Here is a 16,303-nt window from a genome sequence, read left to right on the forward strand (position 1 = left end):
CACAGTGGTAGCATGGAATCACCTGATTTCTGCAAAAAATGTTAACTTTCAAAATGTAGTAACACAGTAGTTACAGTGTTACTGTAAAACACTGTACTACCAAAGAAAAACTTTGCCATGCAAGAGCATATTAAACTCTGTGTGTGGCAGATGATAGTGTAAAACCAGAAAACGGGAGTGTATTTTAAGAAAAATAATTTGATTTGTACTGCATATGATATTATGAAAACTGCTAAACTAAACAGAAAACACTTTTTCCTTGCCATTGTAGAACAAGAACGGGGATACAATCGAAAATGGAAAACCTAAAGGTGCAGAAAAAGCAGTGTGGTAAGATATCCAATATAACTTCTCAGTAATTATCTGTATCAATTTTACAAAGTTTTATTAGACTGTGGTAGGTCTGTTATGGGGTGGTTAGCTGTTGGGGAAATGTTCTTTTTCCTTGGTGCCAAGTTTTTGGATTCTATACTGGATAGTTAAAGGGCAAATCTAATTACAAACTTTCAAATAATAAACAATACCACCACAAAAAAACCTTTTCTATGCTAACAATCATGCACATTTTTGTTGCATTTTAACTTCTTTAAGAAACCTCAGATTTTTAGTTGTGTTTCCATTCTGAGTATTTTCATGGTTCTGTATTATTTGCTTAAATACACTTAGTGCACTTTGCAATTGTTAATTTAATGTTTAGTAGTTTGTATCACATTTACTAACAGTTATTAGTAATTAAAGGCCAGAAGTATTAAAAGGGGGCTGTTAACTTCAGAAAAGAAAATTATGTTCAAGTAACAAATTATGGAGAGGGATATTTTTAGGTTAAGTATGTTTGGTATTTATGAATGACATAGCTCCATGTTTACTGACTTTTTTTTTTTCTTTAAAATACATATGTGTAATATATTTTGGGGCAGGATTATTGTAATGCTAAATAAATTAATATGAAGAAAAGGCAACAATTTCCATTAAGTTTTTTTTGTGTTTGTTTTTAGATATGAAAACAGATCTGAACTTACTGCTTGAATGCCTTAAGTATCAGATGGACTGTCCTTTATCTCAGAAAGAGGCTTTGATCACTATTTATTCAATTTGTCAACAAAACAGTAAGAAGTATTTTTCCTTGGAAACAACACAATTCTATGTTCACAATATACATTAAGAAGCTGGTTTTCAGTGTAAAAAATTCTCTAGAGGATATAAGGCTTGAAAAAAATCTTGGAAGGTTTTCATTTTACAGAGAAACAAAAGCAAAAGGTTAATTTTTGTTCTCCTTTCTGTTATAGGTGAAGCGAGTGAATATTTTCGAGAAATTGGTGGTTTGATGTTTATAACTGATCTTGCAAAGTCAAATGTTCATTGCATAGTGAAAGAAGCAGCTTTATTTACATTGGGAGTTATAATAGAGAGTAATGGTAATAATATTATTTGTGTTTCTGTGTTGGCTATGATCCCATGTTATTACTTCTGCTTGTGCTTTGTCTCAATTTTTTTTTTTGTCTCAGAAAATCAGATTACAAGATTATTGGCTCAAGTGAGAGGCAGTAAAGGGGCTACTGTTTTACTGTCCATCCCCAGATTTGGAGAAATACGCTGCTGATTGGTATAAACAGCATTATCTATGATATTAGAGAGCTGTACTACTTCTCTTCCTCAGCAGCAAGTGCTAAATGGCTCTTAGATTATTCTGAAGTTTGCCTAGGTCCAAGATGGTTTAGAACTGATTACAGGGGGAAGCCCTCAGTCACCTCATAATCCCATTTTGTCTCTACTCACCACATACTGGGTGCAACTAAGATTATAGTTACTATGTTACAAAAGTAATTTAGGATTATGAATGACTTGCTTTAGGACTTAATGTTTTTCTATTTTCTGTTTTCAGTTTATTGTCAACAAACTTTGTGTACTTCTACACTGTTTGAAGACCTCATTTTATTTTTAATTAATAAGGATTCAAGTGTGAACTTGAAAAGAATGTCTGTTTATGTCATCTTAGTACTGGTTTCAAATAATAGTAAGTTGTTTTTCTCTTCTGTGTTATTAAACCATTTTTTTTCTATTTGTCAGTCTACAGTACAGAAATTTGGAACACTTCGTAAGTAATGTTTTGGTAAAGTTACTTTATAAAGTTGAATGGTTGCATGTAACTGAACTTGAAGGGTGTAAGTAGATATAGCTCACTGAGATTTCCTTAAATAGCAGAAAGTGGTTTAGTTCTAAAGATTAAATTACAGTTTAAAAAAAATAATTCAAACCAGTAGTTTCTGACAAAGTGCAGAAAAAAATAGACGTAGAAAGAAATGGAACATTTTTACCCATGTGTTGGTCTGATTTTGTATTTCGTTTTTTTCGGGGGAGGGATATATTCTTAGGAAATGGAAATAGAGCATATATATGGAAATGAAACTTGACATTAAGATTTTTGTCTCACGTTGCACATGTTTTCGGAGTCTTGTATGTGTTCTTTTTCAGAAAGTGGGCAAACCCATGTCAGAGACACAGGCTGCATTGGTCTTCTGCTGCAGTTATTCAGGTAAACAGTTGCATTTTAAACAGAAAAATTATAGACTGTTTAGGACGTATGTTTGCTTGACTATTTTGAACTTACTTGTATTGTTCTCAACAGAACAACTCTTTCCACATCTGAGATGAATCTGTCAGATGAAAATACAAACCAGTGCTATCAGCTCTGGTCTTCAGTCTGCAGTACTCTCTGTGCCTGTGTTAACAATCCTCAGAATGGTAAGTGTTACTGTTAAAATCGTGAAAAAAGTTTGAAGTGTTTCTCCAAAATTACAACAGTTTGGTTTTGTTTTTACTCTTCAACTGAAATTTCATATTGCATTTTGATTTGGCGTTATTTTTTTTTCACTTTTCCAGAAGATAATCAAAACATTTGCTGTTCAGTTTTTCCGTATGCCAAAGAGTGGCTTGAAAGTTGCACAGAGCCTGAGATAGTTCGTCCTATTTGTTCATTTGTTGGTCTCACAGTTGCAAATAACTGTAAGTGCAGTTCAAGCTTTAACTAGTTTTTCTTTTGTAAAAAGTAAGTTTAATTTGATATTTAAATGTTTGATTTCTTTTTGTCAATCTCTACAAATTCATTCCCAGTTCTTCCAACTTTTAGTCTGAAAACTATATTCCACGATCTTTCCTTGCACAGCCTTGTGCTTAAGTGCACAAATAGCCACAAACTGGCTACGATTTAGTAACGTTAGTAAAAAGTACATGGAACCTGTTTTGATTAAAAGTGCTTTACATAGATAAGTCATTATTGCATCTCTGAAAACAATGACTTAGGTAGCACTCAGGCACAGTTTTTGCTGATTAGATGTCTGTATTAGGGCCATGTGTTTCCTGTAATTATTATATAGATTTACTACATTTCTCAAGATGAATATGTATCCAACTTCAGTTCTGTTGTATGGGTGGAAATGTAATGATTAATACCTGCAATGAAAAATTGTGATGACTGATAAAATTCTAAAGCAATTTGCAACTTGTATTACTTAAGACGCTTTTTTTTTTTCCCCCCCACAAAGCATATGTGCAGAAATATTTTGTTTCTGTTGGAGGACTGGATATATTGGCTAAAGTTCTCATCAAGCTGATGCATGATTCTTGTATGAGTTGCTCAAGCACAAAACTTGCAGTAGTAGTAACAAAGACTCTGGATGCCTGCATTGCTAATGACTGTGAGTGAAAAGACTAATACCATTTTTTATATATGATAATTTTAAAATGCACTTTTTAAAGTCTAGTTTTGGTGGAAAAGTGATATGAGCGGATGCTAAAAGGCAATTAAGTTATACATCTCATATTACAGATTTTTAAAAATTCAAACGTGTATGTGGGGAATGATTCAGCTCATCTGAGGAGGGTTACTTTCCTATTGTTGCTAAAAAAACCCACAGTGAAATTGAAGCTATACTGAAAATGAAAAATAAGATGCTAGAGGTCGTTTTGTCTAAGTAAAGCTGAGAACTGGGCATGGCAGTCGCCTTGGATCCTGGCGTTAGAACTGTGTTTATGTAGGCCTGTGCCAGAGCTAATAAGCTTTGTAAGCTTAAGGAGGCTTTAGTAACTTGGGTGTGGAGCTGAACAAATGTGGTATAACTGTACAAACGCATCTTTACTCTGATTTACTGTCTGGATAGACCTATCCTGATGAGGTCTTTGTGTATTCCATCAGAAGATTTCGAGAAACCTCTGAGCCTGATGCATCTGTGCTGTTGGCCATGAGTTATATTCAATGCCTCTGTCACAGGTGCTCGCTAATGGAAGTTTGAAAAAGTTTAAAAGCATATATCTGCACTAGTTTTTTGTCTAGTTTCAAAGAAGTGGTTTGTGACAGGATTAGGTTTCAGTGTGTGAGTACTAGCAGTGGTGTTCCCAGTTTCAGGAAGAGCTTGCTGTCTCCCAGCAACCTTCCTAGCTCTTTTTGTAGCAAATACAGTTGCAAGAAAAGGTATGTGAACCTTTTGGAATTTCGGCATTCATTGGTCATAAAATGTGATCTAACCGCCATCTAAGTCAAGAGTACTAACAAATAGAATGTGCCTAAAATAATAACACAAACCCAATTCTGAACAGGACCAAGGCTTTTGGAGATCTGTAGAGTTTCGTTGAACAACAACATTTTATACTTGGATGATGCCTATACACTTACTATCTAGTTTAATTTTCTTTGAATTATTTTTAACATCATAGCTTCTATGGGTGTTGTCTTGACAAAATATCACACTGTGTCAGAGCTACTGAAGCTGCTGTCCAATAACACTCTGGATACTGGAGAAAAAATTAGTATTATTTTAACAATTGGACACTGTACTGAAGTTTGTGGTAAGATTATTTTTTTTTCCTGGCAGTTTCTATTAAAGTCCCATACCCTAACTATTTCAATGATGTTGTTTCATCAAGACTGGAACATGAGACAAAGTTCTATTAAATAATGTAATATTAATGTTCGGAAAAAATGTTTGCTATAATTTTGTGGTTTTAAATTTTAAAGCCTGTTAGCAGTATCTTTAAGAGCTTAGAAAAAGTAGGCTGTTACATAAGAATTCAGAGCTAGATTTAGGTGTCACAGGCTAAAATTCATCCACACATGAAAACTACTACAATGTATACATACCAAATAATTCTTTTTGAAATCTATTTTAATGGTTCTTGATATATACAGCTTCTGCTCACTGTTCATATAGCTTTTTTTTTTTTAAAAAAAAAAAGCTATATACCAGTATTGAAAGGGACCTAGGCCATTCTATGATTCTATGATTTGTTTTGAAGTAACATAAGTAGTAGGTAATCTGTAAATGTTCTTTGTCAGGTTCCTCAGGACTTTCCCAAGCATGTCTGGTGAAAATATAATACCTAAGTTGGCATTTTATGCTAGTATGAGCAAACAGAATGGGAAGTTGGGACATGCTGATCACTGTTTTGTTTATACTACTGATATTTTCTCATGTATGTTCAGAAACGCAAGAAAAAGGGTTTATGTTCAAAAATCCTGATTGATTATCGTCCTCTGAATGTTGAATAACAAGTTCCATAATTAGCTCGGTAGGTCATAAACCTGATGTTATAATAAACACTTCTTAGTGGTGAATTGATTGAAACACAGCTTAATGGAAAATGTCCTTCAAAGAGAGATGATTAAACCATCAGAATAAAAGTTTCTCTTAAAATGTCTACACTGACAAAATACTACTACTGCTACTACTACTACTACTTCATCTTTTGTTCATTTCTTTGTCTTGTCAAATTCAGACAACAAAGAACTGCGAATGAGATGACAATTAAAAATTTAGCTAATTGCATAGTTAACAGAGAGGAACAGATTAGCTAGACTAGGATTAAACTACTAATTTTGTTAGAGTTTTTGCCGATTATAAACTTGAAGATTTTGATATTTCTGCCTCTCAAAGTTTACATACACATAGCATATATATACTTCAGGAGTATATACCAGAGGAAAAGAAATATGGAAGCCATAATTCAAATATTTTAGGAGACAATTAAATGAGAGCTCTATCATATAAGCTCAGTCCTTCTTCAGTTTTCTTACAGGAACTTTGAGCTATGGTCAAATCATTCTGCTTTAACCAAGGTAGTAGGTCATTACTGCATGCTTGGGCCCATAATGAAAATCTCTCTTGCAGAATTTGTTACTACTATGAGTTTCTAAAATTACTGTAAAATTAAGTGTGTATGAGGCAGAAACAAATTTATTTTCCTTTACAATCACCTGTTTTAGAAGAAAACCAGTGTGAACTGCTCCAGAACAATGGTCTTCCACTTATGATTCAGGTATTAACTGAGTCTCAGAATGAGGAACTCAACAAAGCTGCTACTTTTGTACTGCAAAACTGCAAACAAATGAGTAAGCTTACTATTACCACTTTAAAATTACAGAGATGGTTTCCATCTTTAAGTTCTGTTTACTTTCTGGGTGATTTTCACTGTAGCAACTTGGTAATTCAGTGTACTACAAGAGATACTTGTTTTCTGCAGAAAAAGTTGTATATTTGCCACCAGAGACTGATGATGGCATTTAGACAGAAAAATGAGAAGTAAAAATTACAGCAATGTTACAGCAATGCCTTTGTGAAACCTGTATATGTAGGGCCAGTTCTTAGCGGCTTTACCATCTATAAATTATGTGCAAAACATTAATGTTGTCATTTAACATGCAATTGGTACTCCATTCCTGAGTGTGTACCATTGTATATAGAGATTAAATCAGTAGATAATCAAGCCTGAAATCACGACGACTACAATTATTTTGCAATATTAAAAAACCTTGATATTTATTTTTAAAGCAGAGTGTATTCTGAAGTGTCCCATTTAAGGATTTTTTTAATTAACTGTGTAATACTACCAATCAACAGAAAGACACCTGGTCCTTCAACCTGTAAAGCAGGGAAGGTATTATATAATTGATAATTAGTAAAAATTTTTGTACTGAAAATGTAACTAAGATTTCTGTTTAAGACTGAGGAGGTGTGGTGATTTTCAGTGTCTGTTAATATGGAGTTATTTTTTTTCAAAAAGGAAACCCATACTGGTAAAGGGTCTCCTTGAGAGAATCCTACAGAGCTAGGATTAAATCTCTGATAAAGCAGTTTTTTAGAGTACAGCATTGTGTGAACAGCTTATAGTAACTATAATTGCAAGCTCACTTCTTTTAACTGTAGCTTATATTTCAAGTGTATTAACATTTATGTGTAAATTTAAGTTATATAAAAATTATTATTCAGATATTATATTTTGCATTATTGAAGCTGTCACTTAGCCTATAAAATAAGATGTTAATTGGTAAAATTTGGAATATTAATATTGTTTTATATTTTATAAAGCTGAACTATTGTCCCTGAAAATTAATGATAATTCATTAAACCTGAACAATGCAGAAGATTTGGACGTGCAAATCAGAAAAGGAAGTCTGCAAGAATACTGGAAGAAGGCAAAAGAAATTTTACACAGAATAAACTTGATTGAAAAAGAACATGATGAGGTTGGCCTATTTAACGAAGCAGGATAAATCTAAGCAAATCTTTCCAGAATTTAGGCAGAAATAGAAAGTAAACCCTTAAGATAATTTCAGTGTGAACTAGAAAAGTAGGGAAAACATTGGATGTTTATGAAACTACAACCTGCAACTTTTACCATTATGATATATCATACAAAGTTAGAAGTATGCAGGGCAATTGGAGAATGCAGGCATCTGTATTTTATGAAACATTTTACGTTATTGTAAAACCAGATTTTCCAAAAAATTGAGATCATTTAGGTTGGAGAAACAAAAGTTAGATTTAATTTTAATTGCCAATCATTTGAACCTGTAATTTTAATATTTCCATGCATGGAATGTCCATGATTATACAGCTATGATGGGATAGATGATAATAGAAAATGTGAACATAAACTGTAATAAAGTTGTTTCATATTTTCCTTGTGCTGTATAACTATTTGGTATTGCCAGGTGCAACAGTGAGTTTTTTAGATATTTAGCTGGATCTTAAGTTAATTAAATCTTTTCATTTCTAGAAGTGCCTTGTATTAGTCGCAAATCCATTGCTTCAGCCTGGAATTACTGCTTAATAAGTACCCCTTCAACACCTTCAGCAGCACTGCTGTCTTGTTGGCACTCAACTCAATTAGGTTTTTAAAGCTTCTCTGAAATCTACTTTATCTTCAGAGTTAGACTGCTCTATTGTACTTAATCTTGTTACTAGATTTATTTAATAGTTTTATTGAGCTCGTGTAGTCACTGACCAGTATTTTTCAATACAGGAAGAAGAGTATGTGGAGACAGATCTTCAGAAGACAATATTGAAGCATCAAAATACCATGCTGATCCAAAAACCTATGTAGAGAAATCACATAAAGAAGTACATTGTCCACGGTTGACCTCTAAGATGGATGATCAGGTTCTTGCTCCATCTGTAAATTACTCTCGACTGAAAAATGAAATAGTGAATGCTACGGATCCAGTAAACACTTCTGCTAGACACAGTGAAGAGAGTAATATTCTACGTTCAGTTAACGAATTGCAAACAGACAGCGTCCTTCAAAGTCACAATATGAATGAGAAAACTGCTTGTGTAAAAAATGATTCTTTTCTTCAAGTAAGGTAAGTATCTTACACCCAAGCAGAAATATTAAATTGCTTTTATTTAGTCATTTCCAGTTTGAATGTCAACCTTTTAAATCATCTCTTACTATGTCTATGCCTAGTGAAAAGTCATAGCTGTTTGGTGGCTTCACTAGAGAAGATCCTGTGGAAGTGTTTTTGACATCACAGATTGAAGATTATAGACAGTAATAAAAGCTGCTGATCTTTTCCTCTGAATGGCAGCCCGCTGATGGGTTGTACGGGGAGCCTCTTACAGGCCGTGGGCTGATGCCTTCAACAGAGCCATGGAAACACAGTTTGATGGATCCACAGTTTCACTCTTCTCTTCCTCGTTGCTCTTGCACAAATGCTGATTTGCCTTTTTGTTTTGCGTCTTATGGTTATCTTTTCTATTCATAAGCAAAAAATTAATTACAGGCAACTTTCAGGGATAAATATGGATTCTATTATCCTGAAGTTGTATCTGGAATGCCCCTCAAGACAGGAAGTGACAGAGCATGAACAAAACTCTGTTTCTCTCTTTTTTTTTTTTCCCCCGAGTTCCATATTATTATTTTGCTTTTTTAATGTGGCTGGTTGGACCCTGCTCCTATGCAGTTTCCTGGCATGCATTATATTGTAACTTTGCAAATACCACAGAAATTATCAAGGCCCTAGGATGTTTCCCATGATAACATTCAGGTAAATTTTGCTTTGCTGCTGATTAGCATAATTTCACACAGCTTCTTTCTTTGTGTTCTCTGAAGCACAAAACTATTAAGAAATTATTTGGGGGGGGGAGGGGGAAGATTTCCCCTTGTGTATGCATTTGTGTGTAAACAGGAATTACCTGTTCATAACCAGAGATCAGGCTCCTTGCTCCTGCAGCATCCAGAGGTAACCAATGACAAAGAAAAAACACACGATCACTCCATCACAGGAACATGTTGGCTGTGTAAAAGTTTCAGTGTAGGAAAATTGATTACCTTTTAAAGCAATTGCCACATCTAGTGAAGGCTACAGTGTTTTGAAGACTTTGTGAAAATTTTATTTGCACTAAGTAGTAATCTTTACATGACTCAGAATTGTAAATGACCCTGGAAACCAGCACTCCTTGTCAGCACTGCATTCCGGCCACTGGAACAGATGTGCTGCCCAACACTGCAAGGAATGCTCCTCACAGATCTCTGGTAAACAGGTTTCTAGCACACAATGATGACATTATGGATGCTACAAGCCTAGTAACTTGGGATAACTGGAATGAATTTTTTAGAGTTCCATCATTTAGATAACATAATATTTTTAATGTATATTATTTTACAGGCGATGTTTTGAGGTTTGACTATTTTTTAAAATTTGTTCACATTTTGATCTTTACAGTGAACACTTATTTAAACAACCAGCAGAGATTGTTAAAGATATGAAGCAGACCTGCACATCAGGTAGAAGTAGCTAAACATATTCATTTCTTAGATAATTTTGTTCTTAATGAGATTTTAATTAGCTTTGTGTACTTTTATCACTACTTTTTTATCAGAGCTTATGTATCATTAGATGACAGAGTACATTATGTATAATATCTTTTAACTGTTTAGATAGGTTTGGAATTTTATGTTGCATACAAGTTTACCAGGAGAATATTTATTCTACTTTTCTTCTAATATATGTCCTATTTTCGTTGTTTTCACCTATTCAGATGAGTGTATCACAGATAAATGTTTTTGAGTCTGAATGCAATCTGTATTGAACAATGAAAACCATAAATAAAAATGTGTAAGAGTGCTGCATTTGTTTCGTACTTGTAAGGTTGGGATAGAACCTACCTGTGAGAATGACTTTTGCTTGAAGCTATTCTTGCATGTTGAATGTGTGTTTAAGATAAATTCCAGATTTGCATTGATCTTAGTCTGTTACATTTAATTCAGAATTGTGATCTGTTCAATCAAATCTTTATACATAATTTAGTTTTCTGTTAATATATAACATTTATAATTATTCATTACATTAGTATTTGCCAGACCGTAGCTTTACAGGTGATCAAGCTGATCTCCAGGTTATACCTGTTTAAATTGAGAATAAGTATTATTCCAGTATATCAGAATTTTCAGCATCTGATTCCAAATAGATAGAAAGTTTATAGAGCTTAGTTAAGCAATGTAAGTTTACAGGGTTATTTTTCTGTGTTCAAGTTGAAGTGCTTTGGAAGAGTGATGAAAAAGCACTGAATTAAGTATAATTATTCTGGATTTACAAAAATGTAAATGCAATCCATTCAATTTAAGAATTATGTTTGGATTTTCTGCTGTTATGTAAGTTAAGCTTCAATAATCCACAAATAGAAAATACACTGATGCATGACTATCATGACAAAGATAGGTTGTATTTTCTTAGTGTTTTTTTCCTTCCTGATTTAGATCAACATTCGTTCTATTTGGAGAGAACGAAAGAGGAAAAAAGTACTGCATCTGCATATCGTAATATGGCAAATGTAAGGTGTGCAGGTAAATATTATCTTAGGTGTTTCTTTTCTAAGTTCATAAAAGAATCCTTAAAGAGTCAGCAATGCAGTAAGTGAACTGACATTACAGAAATTTTAACACATCTATTGGATTACCTAGTGTGTAATTCTTAACTACTTCCTTTCCTTTTCTGCCCCTAAAATAAAACATAAATACTGAAATAAGGCTTATGTAATCCAGTTTCAGTCTTTGTATCTTTTCTTAATGTAGGTTTACTAACAGAAAGATGACATACTTAAAAGCTGGTGTTTTCCTTCTTTCTCTGATTGGAAAGGAGGAGGAAAAACATGTAGTTGCTCAGTTCCCTCATGTGCTTCCTTGCTGAGCCTCCTAACTATTCTGCAGGCCTTCTCTTCTCTGCTTTACTATTAAGTCCAGGCAGTCAGTTTTAGAGCAATCTATGATTACAGCCCTCAGTTACCCCATCTTCTGCTTTCTGAACACGGCCTATCAGTAGGTTGTAAGAATGCTGCTGGTACTCAGGATTTGGAAGTGGAGTTTGTAATCAAGCCTGCCTATTAATAAAAAAAACCCCAAACCCCCAAAAGTCTAAAATAAAACCCACTCAAAAAAACAGTCCATAACCCATCTTTCAACATTTAGGTGTATGAATCCCAGTTGTCAGACTAAATTCAACCTCAGCTTTAGCACTGCTTTATCTTAGGCTGGGAATCTTGTGGATATGTACCAGTGCCCCTTCTTACAATTCCTCATGGTGCAGTAGTTCTTCAGGTGATGTAACTAACTGTGAGAACATCCAGGAATAACTAAACCATAATTACCCTAGGCATGTCCTCAACAATGAACAGGAAATTCATACATAAGCTAGACTTGCTATTTAATCAGTTTAGTACGGGTAACTGTTACAACACAGGGAGAGTTTCAAAGTATAGCAAAGACATCTTTTATATTTTGGCTCCTGGATAAACCTGCAAAGGGAACTGAGGCCTCCTTCTTCCAATTCCACTTGTATTTTCACTTCTGTAGAGGATCTCTGCTTTATTTACTACTTTATGGAGTTGAAGTGCAGGGTAACTTGACTTCTTGACTTGATCCCATAGGGTTTTTGTTGTTTTGTTTTTAGTGAGCAAGTACAAAACAAGAAATAAGTATTTTCAAGAAGGTACATGAAAGCGTAACATCTTTTGAGATTTGTACATACGTGGAGGTCAAACTGTATATCATAGAAGAATAAAAGGCTGAACTTTGTAATGTCTTTTGTAGCATTCGTGCTTGCCGTGTCTAAAATACTCTTTCTTTTTTTCCAGGCTGTACTGCAGGACTGTCCTTCAATAGTAGAACCTTTACCAAGATTTTGCAAAGTTGCCTGTACCAGTGTGACCATCACAAAGTAATTCTGGAGGCTGAAGAAAGATATAAAAAGGAACGCCGCAAATTGGCTGTTTGTAACAACAGTAGATATGCGACTTATGAGAGTAATTTTTAATTTTTTTTTTTAGTAGTGGTAACTATTGGTTTAAATTACATTCTTCTGTAAACTCACTCAGTTTATCAATGATTTGTTCTAAGTGAAATCAGAGCTAGATGCTTTAGTTTTGATGATTTTGTGTTTTTCTTGGCAGTAGTGATATATCCTCATTATATGCTTTGATGAGCCTCAGTCCTGTCTGCCAAGAGACACTGAAGTACTAACAGTAGGGAATACATTAAGTTACAACAAGTGTGAATGGATGTATGACATCATAACAAGGTCACTTCTTTCTAATATTAAATGCTATGAATGCAAGAGGCTTATAATTCTTAATTTTTATTCTGAATTAAATAAAAGCGCATGCTATATTTTTCTGGTTTAAGGGAGGCATTCTGAAAATTAAACAGTTGGTATGTGCTGGCATTATACTGGTGTCGATCTTATTTTCCAGAAATACTGCTGACCCCAGTGAAGAAAGACAGACTGCATACAGAAATATCAACTTCTAGGAGCAAAAAGGATAGTTTTGAAAGTAAGGGCTTGGTTTGGAAATTAATGCAGGAGGCCCTTGCTGTTTTTCTTTTGCAGGACTTCACCATGGCAGGCTGTGGGTAGGGAATTACATAGGTTTTTTTTCTGTGGATACTGTGAAAAATCTATATATTAATAGGGCAGAAAATGTCTATTTTATAATCATGAAATTGTGTTACGCACGTTAGTTCACAACAAAGTTATCTGGCACCTAATTTGTAGATACTGCTTTGAATCCTGGCAGAGTTATTTCCATGCCATCTGCTATTTTTCAGTTTTGTGGCATTGATTTTTAGTCTTCTATTTCCAAAAACCTTGTTTACATTATTTTATTTAATTAATTTCCAGTAAAAGCTAGTAGACTGATTTTTAAATTTTTCCCCTTCAGATTGAGAAATTAATTTGGCTATGATAGCCATCGAGCTCCAATAAAAATTAGGAAAAATACGACTCTTTTTCATCACAAGAGCCTATTACACTGATGTATTACCTCTAGCAAATAAACATTTTCTGAAGTAAACAGTTTTCCAGTCCTTCTTCCAAGAGTAGTATAGCACAAAAGATGGTTCTCTCTTAAATTTTAATTCTTAAAACATTACCTGTGTTTTCTGTATTTTTTAAAGATGCATAATGCTTTATTGTTTGGGTTTGTTCTTTTTTAAGGTATTCTTTTGACTCCACTTAGAAAAAAGAAATCTAATACTTCAAATAGAGGTGAACATAGTAAAAATGCTACATTGACTGACAACTATAACTTGATACCTACATATGGAAAGTGTGAGTATTACTAGAAAATTAATTTTATAATAAGTGTAACTTAAATATCAGGCTTTGCATTTAGGTCAGGGTGTTGAGAACACCTGTGCTTGCTATTGGAGACAAATGGCTAGGAATTTAAATAGATATGTTCTTGTACCTTGAATCATAGTGTTAGTGATGTTTGAGTTAATCACTATTATTTGCTAGTTGCTTCCAATGCATAAATAATTCTCATGTTAATGTTGATGATGAGAAAAAGATGTAATGAAAATGAGATATTAATTACAAAGTAATATTTACATATTCAAGATCATTAGAAGGAATATTTCTTTATAACACTACATTGTTTTACAGTAGATTTCAGTTAGTTCCAAGTAGCTAAAAGGTGGCCTTGTTCACAATTTATAGCTTTCCAAAAAACCCAAGATGCTAACTTGGAGAGACAGGGAGTCAAAGGAATGTGCAACCAGCAATGTCAGCGCTTAAAAGAAAATTGCACATATTCACTTGACAACGATGAGGTTAGTTATGCAAAGCCTGATCATACCCTCATGTATTTATAAATATCCGAATAAAATCACTATGAATTGCGTCATTTCTAAGTGAACCTTACTAAAAAGATAATCTTCTGTTGATTCTACTACACTCATACTGATTTATCCTTGAAATGAGTTAAGCATTTTTCTACTGACAGTCCTTCCTGAATAATGGCTATGGAGGTACGCTTTTTTCCTGCACTAATAAAAATTTGCATAGTATAGAAAGAAAAGAAACCTAAAGGAGTCAACATACTGAAGGTATAAACTATGTAGGCATGACACAAATTAAGGTGAATATCATGGAAAAATACTGTATTTCAGTAAATCTTCTTGACAAAGTGATCATTTAGAACTACGTAAGATTGCATTTTTAGTAATAACATGTTACTTCCAAATGCAAAATAGTGTGTAAATTTACATAACTTTTAATTACACTAAAACAAACATTTGCAGAACAATGAAATATATTCCCTGGACATGAACACAAGAACTTTAAAGAAGAGAAGAAGAACCCGAAAGGATTTCACAACTGAAGAAATAAAGTATCTTCTGAGTGGAGTGAAAAAAATGGGTAATCACTGGAATTTGATTTTGTGGTCTTACCCATTTCAGAAAGGACGGACAAATGTTGATCTTTCCAAGAAATACTACAGGTTACAGTTGCAAGTAATCATAATTGAATTTTCTACTAGTCGTACATGCTGTTAGCTCAGTTTTGCTTTTCTTTTTTGTTTTTTTTTTTTTTTTGCAAAAAAGGAGACAGGCTACCAGACTTTGCAGCCCCTGGGATTGTGCTTTGTGCCAGTTTGCTCCGGGCATGTTAAGCGCTACAGTGGTCTCTGATGTCCTTCAGTGAGGGCTTGTGCTTGGAGAGCGACAGAACTAAACCGGGAGATATTAGAGAACCCTTGGATTTTCCAGTGTCACTTGACAGGATACAAAGAGGAGAAGATTTCTGGTTAAGGATTCTAATCTCTGTGGGTTTTAGGAAGTTGGGTTTTTTCCTCCGTTCAGTCTCTTTTCTGATGATGGTCTGTGAAAACGTCTCTGGCAGTTTTCACCACATTTAATACTTACGCTCCTTACACAGAGGTGCTCTCAGTGGGGAAAGTGCATGGCATTTCTGCTGTGCTTTGGGTGTGTGTCCGAGTGTTTAGTGGCAAGTATTTTCCTACTGAAATGTTTTCTGAAATTTTGCTGTGATTTGTCTTGATATTTTCTCTTTTATCTCCATCTTACAGAGGCAAGAAAAAAACAAAGTTCATCAATAACATCTTTCAAGAATCCCTTGGATTTTGTTGCAGAATGTTGAAGAACAGCATTTTTAACAGTGAGGTATTGTCACAACAGTATGAGCCCTTGGAGAATTTAAATTGACTTGGACTCATGTTTTTCAGTGATAACATTCACAGAGTTCACATGCTTTGTAAATTTAAATTACATGTAATTTGGTAACTTTTTGAAATAACACTAACATAGCTAACATTCTGTCTTGGTAAAATTTACTTTTTTAAAAAAAACCTTTATTTAACCTTCTTGAACGTTTGATTTATGAAACATTTGATTTGGCTTTTTGTTTGCATCTCTTTGTAGTTTGCTTTATATCACTTGTAAGAAATGGCTATATTGCTAAAATGAATGTTTTGTCAGAAACTGGTAAGTGGTGTGGTCTCTGAATTTGTTTCCTCTTAATCAGTGAAATGGTTAAAGCAGGTAAAACATTTTGTTGTATGTTTAATGTGCTGCATGTGCAGAAAAATATATCTATCACAGAAAACACCAAATGTATCGTTAAACACTGTTCCGTATAGCAGGCAGATCTTACGTTGGTTACAGTACGTAAATTGGAGTAGATAGCTTGTGGACATGTCAGAACTTCTGGGTGGAAGACTTGGTGTGCGGTTCA

General features: G+C 34.0%; 1 protein-coding gene across 1 annotated transcript; it reads left to right on the plus strand.

Moving 5' to 3' along the window:
* The first annotated feature begins 296 nt into the window (after positions 1 to 296).
* On the plus strand, positions 297 to 15,105 carry CCDC79 (coiled-coil domain containing 79). Its single transcript, XM_009876570.1, has 18 exons — positions 297 to 330; positions 996 to 1,106; positions 1,287 to 1,415; positions 1,883 to 2,014; positions 2,473 to 2,533; positions 2,627 to 2,742; positions 2,881 to 3,003; positions 3,543 to 3,695; positions 4,711 to 4,842; positions 6,257 to 6,382; positions 7,359 to 7,520; positions 8,296 to 8,635; positions 9,998 to 10,059; positions 11,032 to 11,118; positions 12,405 to 12,572; positions 13,763 to 13,876; positions 14,267 to 14,379; positions 14,851 to 15,105. The coding sequence occupies exons 1-18, from the start codon at positions 297 to 299 to the stop codon at positions 15,103 to 15,105; spliced, it is 2,418 nt and encodes an 805-aa protein (XP_009874872.1).
* The last annotated feature ends 1,198 nt before the right edge of the window (positions 15,106 to 16,303 follow it).

The sequence above is a fragment of the Apaloderma vittatum genome, unplaced genomic scaffold, assembly GCF_000703405.1.
Source record: "Apaloderma vittatum isolate BGI_N311 unplaced genomic scaffold, ASM70340v1 scaffold42709, whole genome shotgun sequence".
NCBI lineage: Eukaryota > Metazoa > Chordata > Aves > Trogoniformes > Trogonidae > Apaloderma > Apaloderma vittatum.

Excerpts from the sequence above, each read along its gene's own strand:
- CCDC79 (XM_009876570.1), top strand. The coding sequence starts at position 297 with ATGGAAAACCTAAAGGTGCAGAAAAAGCAGTGTG. Across the intron at positions 4,843-6,256 it reads ACACTGTACTGAAGTTTGTG|AAGAAAACCAGTGTGAACTG; the intron begins GTAAGATTATTT and ends CACCTGTTTTAG. Across the intron at positions 8,636-9,997 it reads GATTCTTTTCTTCAAGTAAG|TGAACACTTATTTAAACAAC; the intron begins GTAAGTATCTTA and ends TGATCTTTACAG.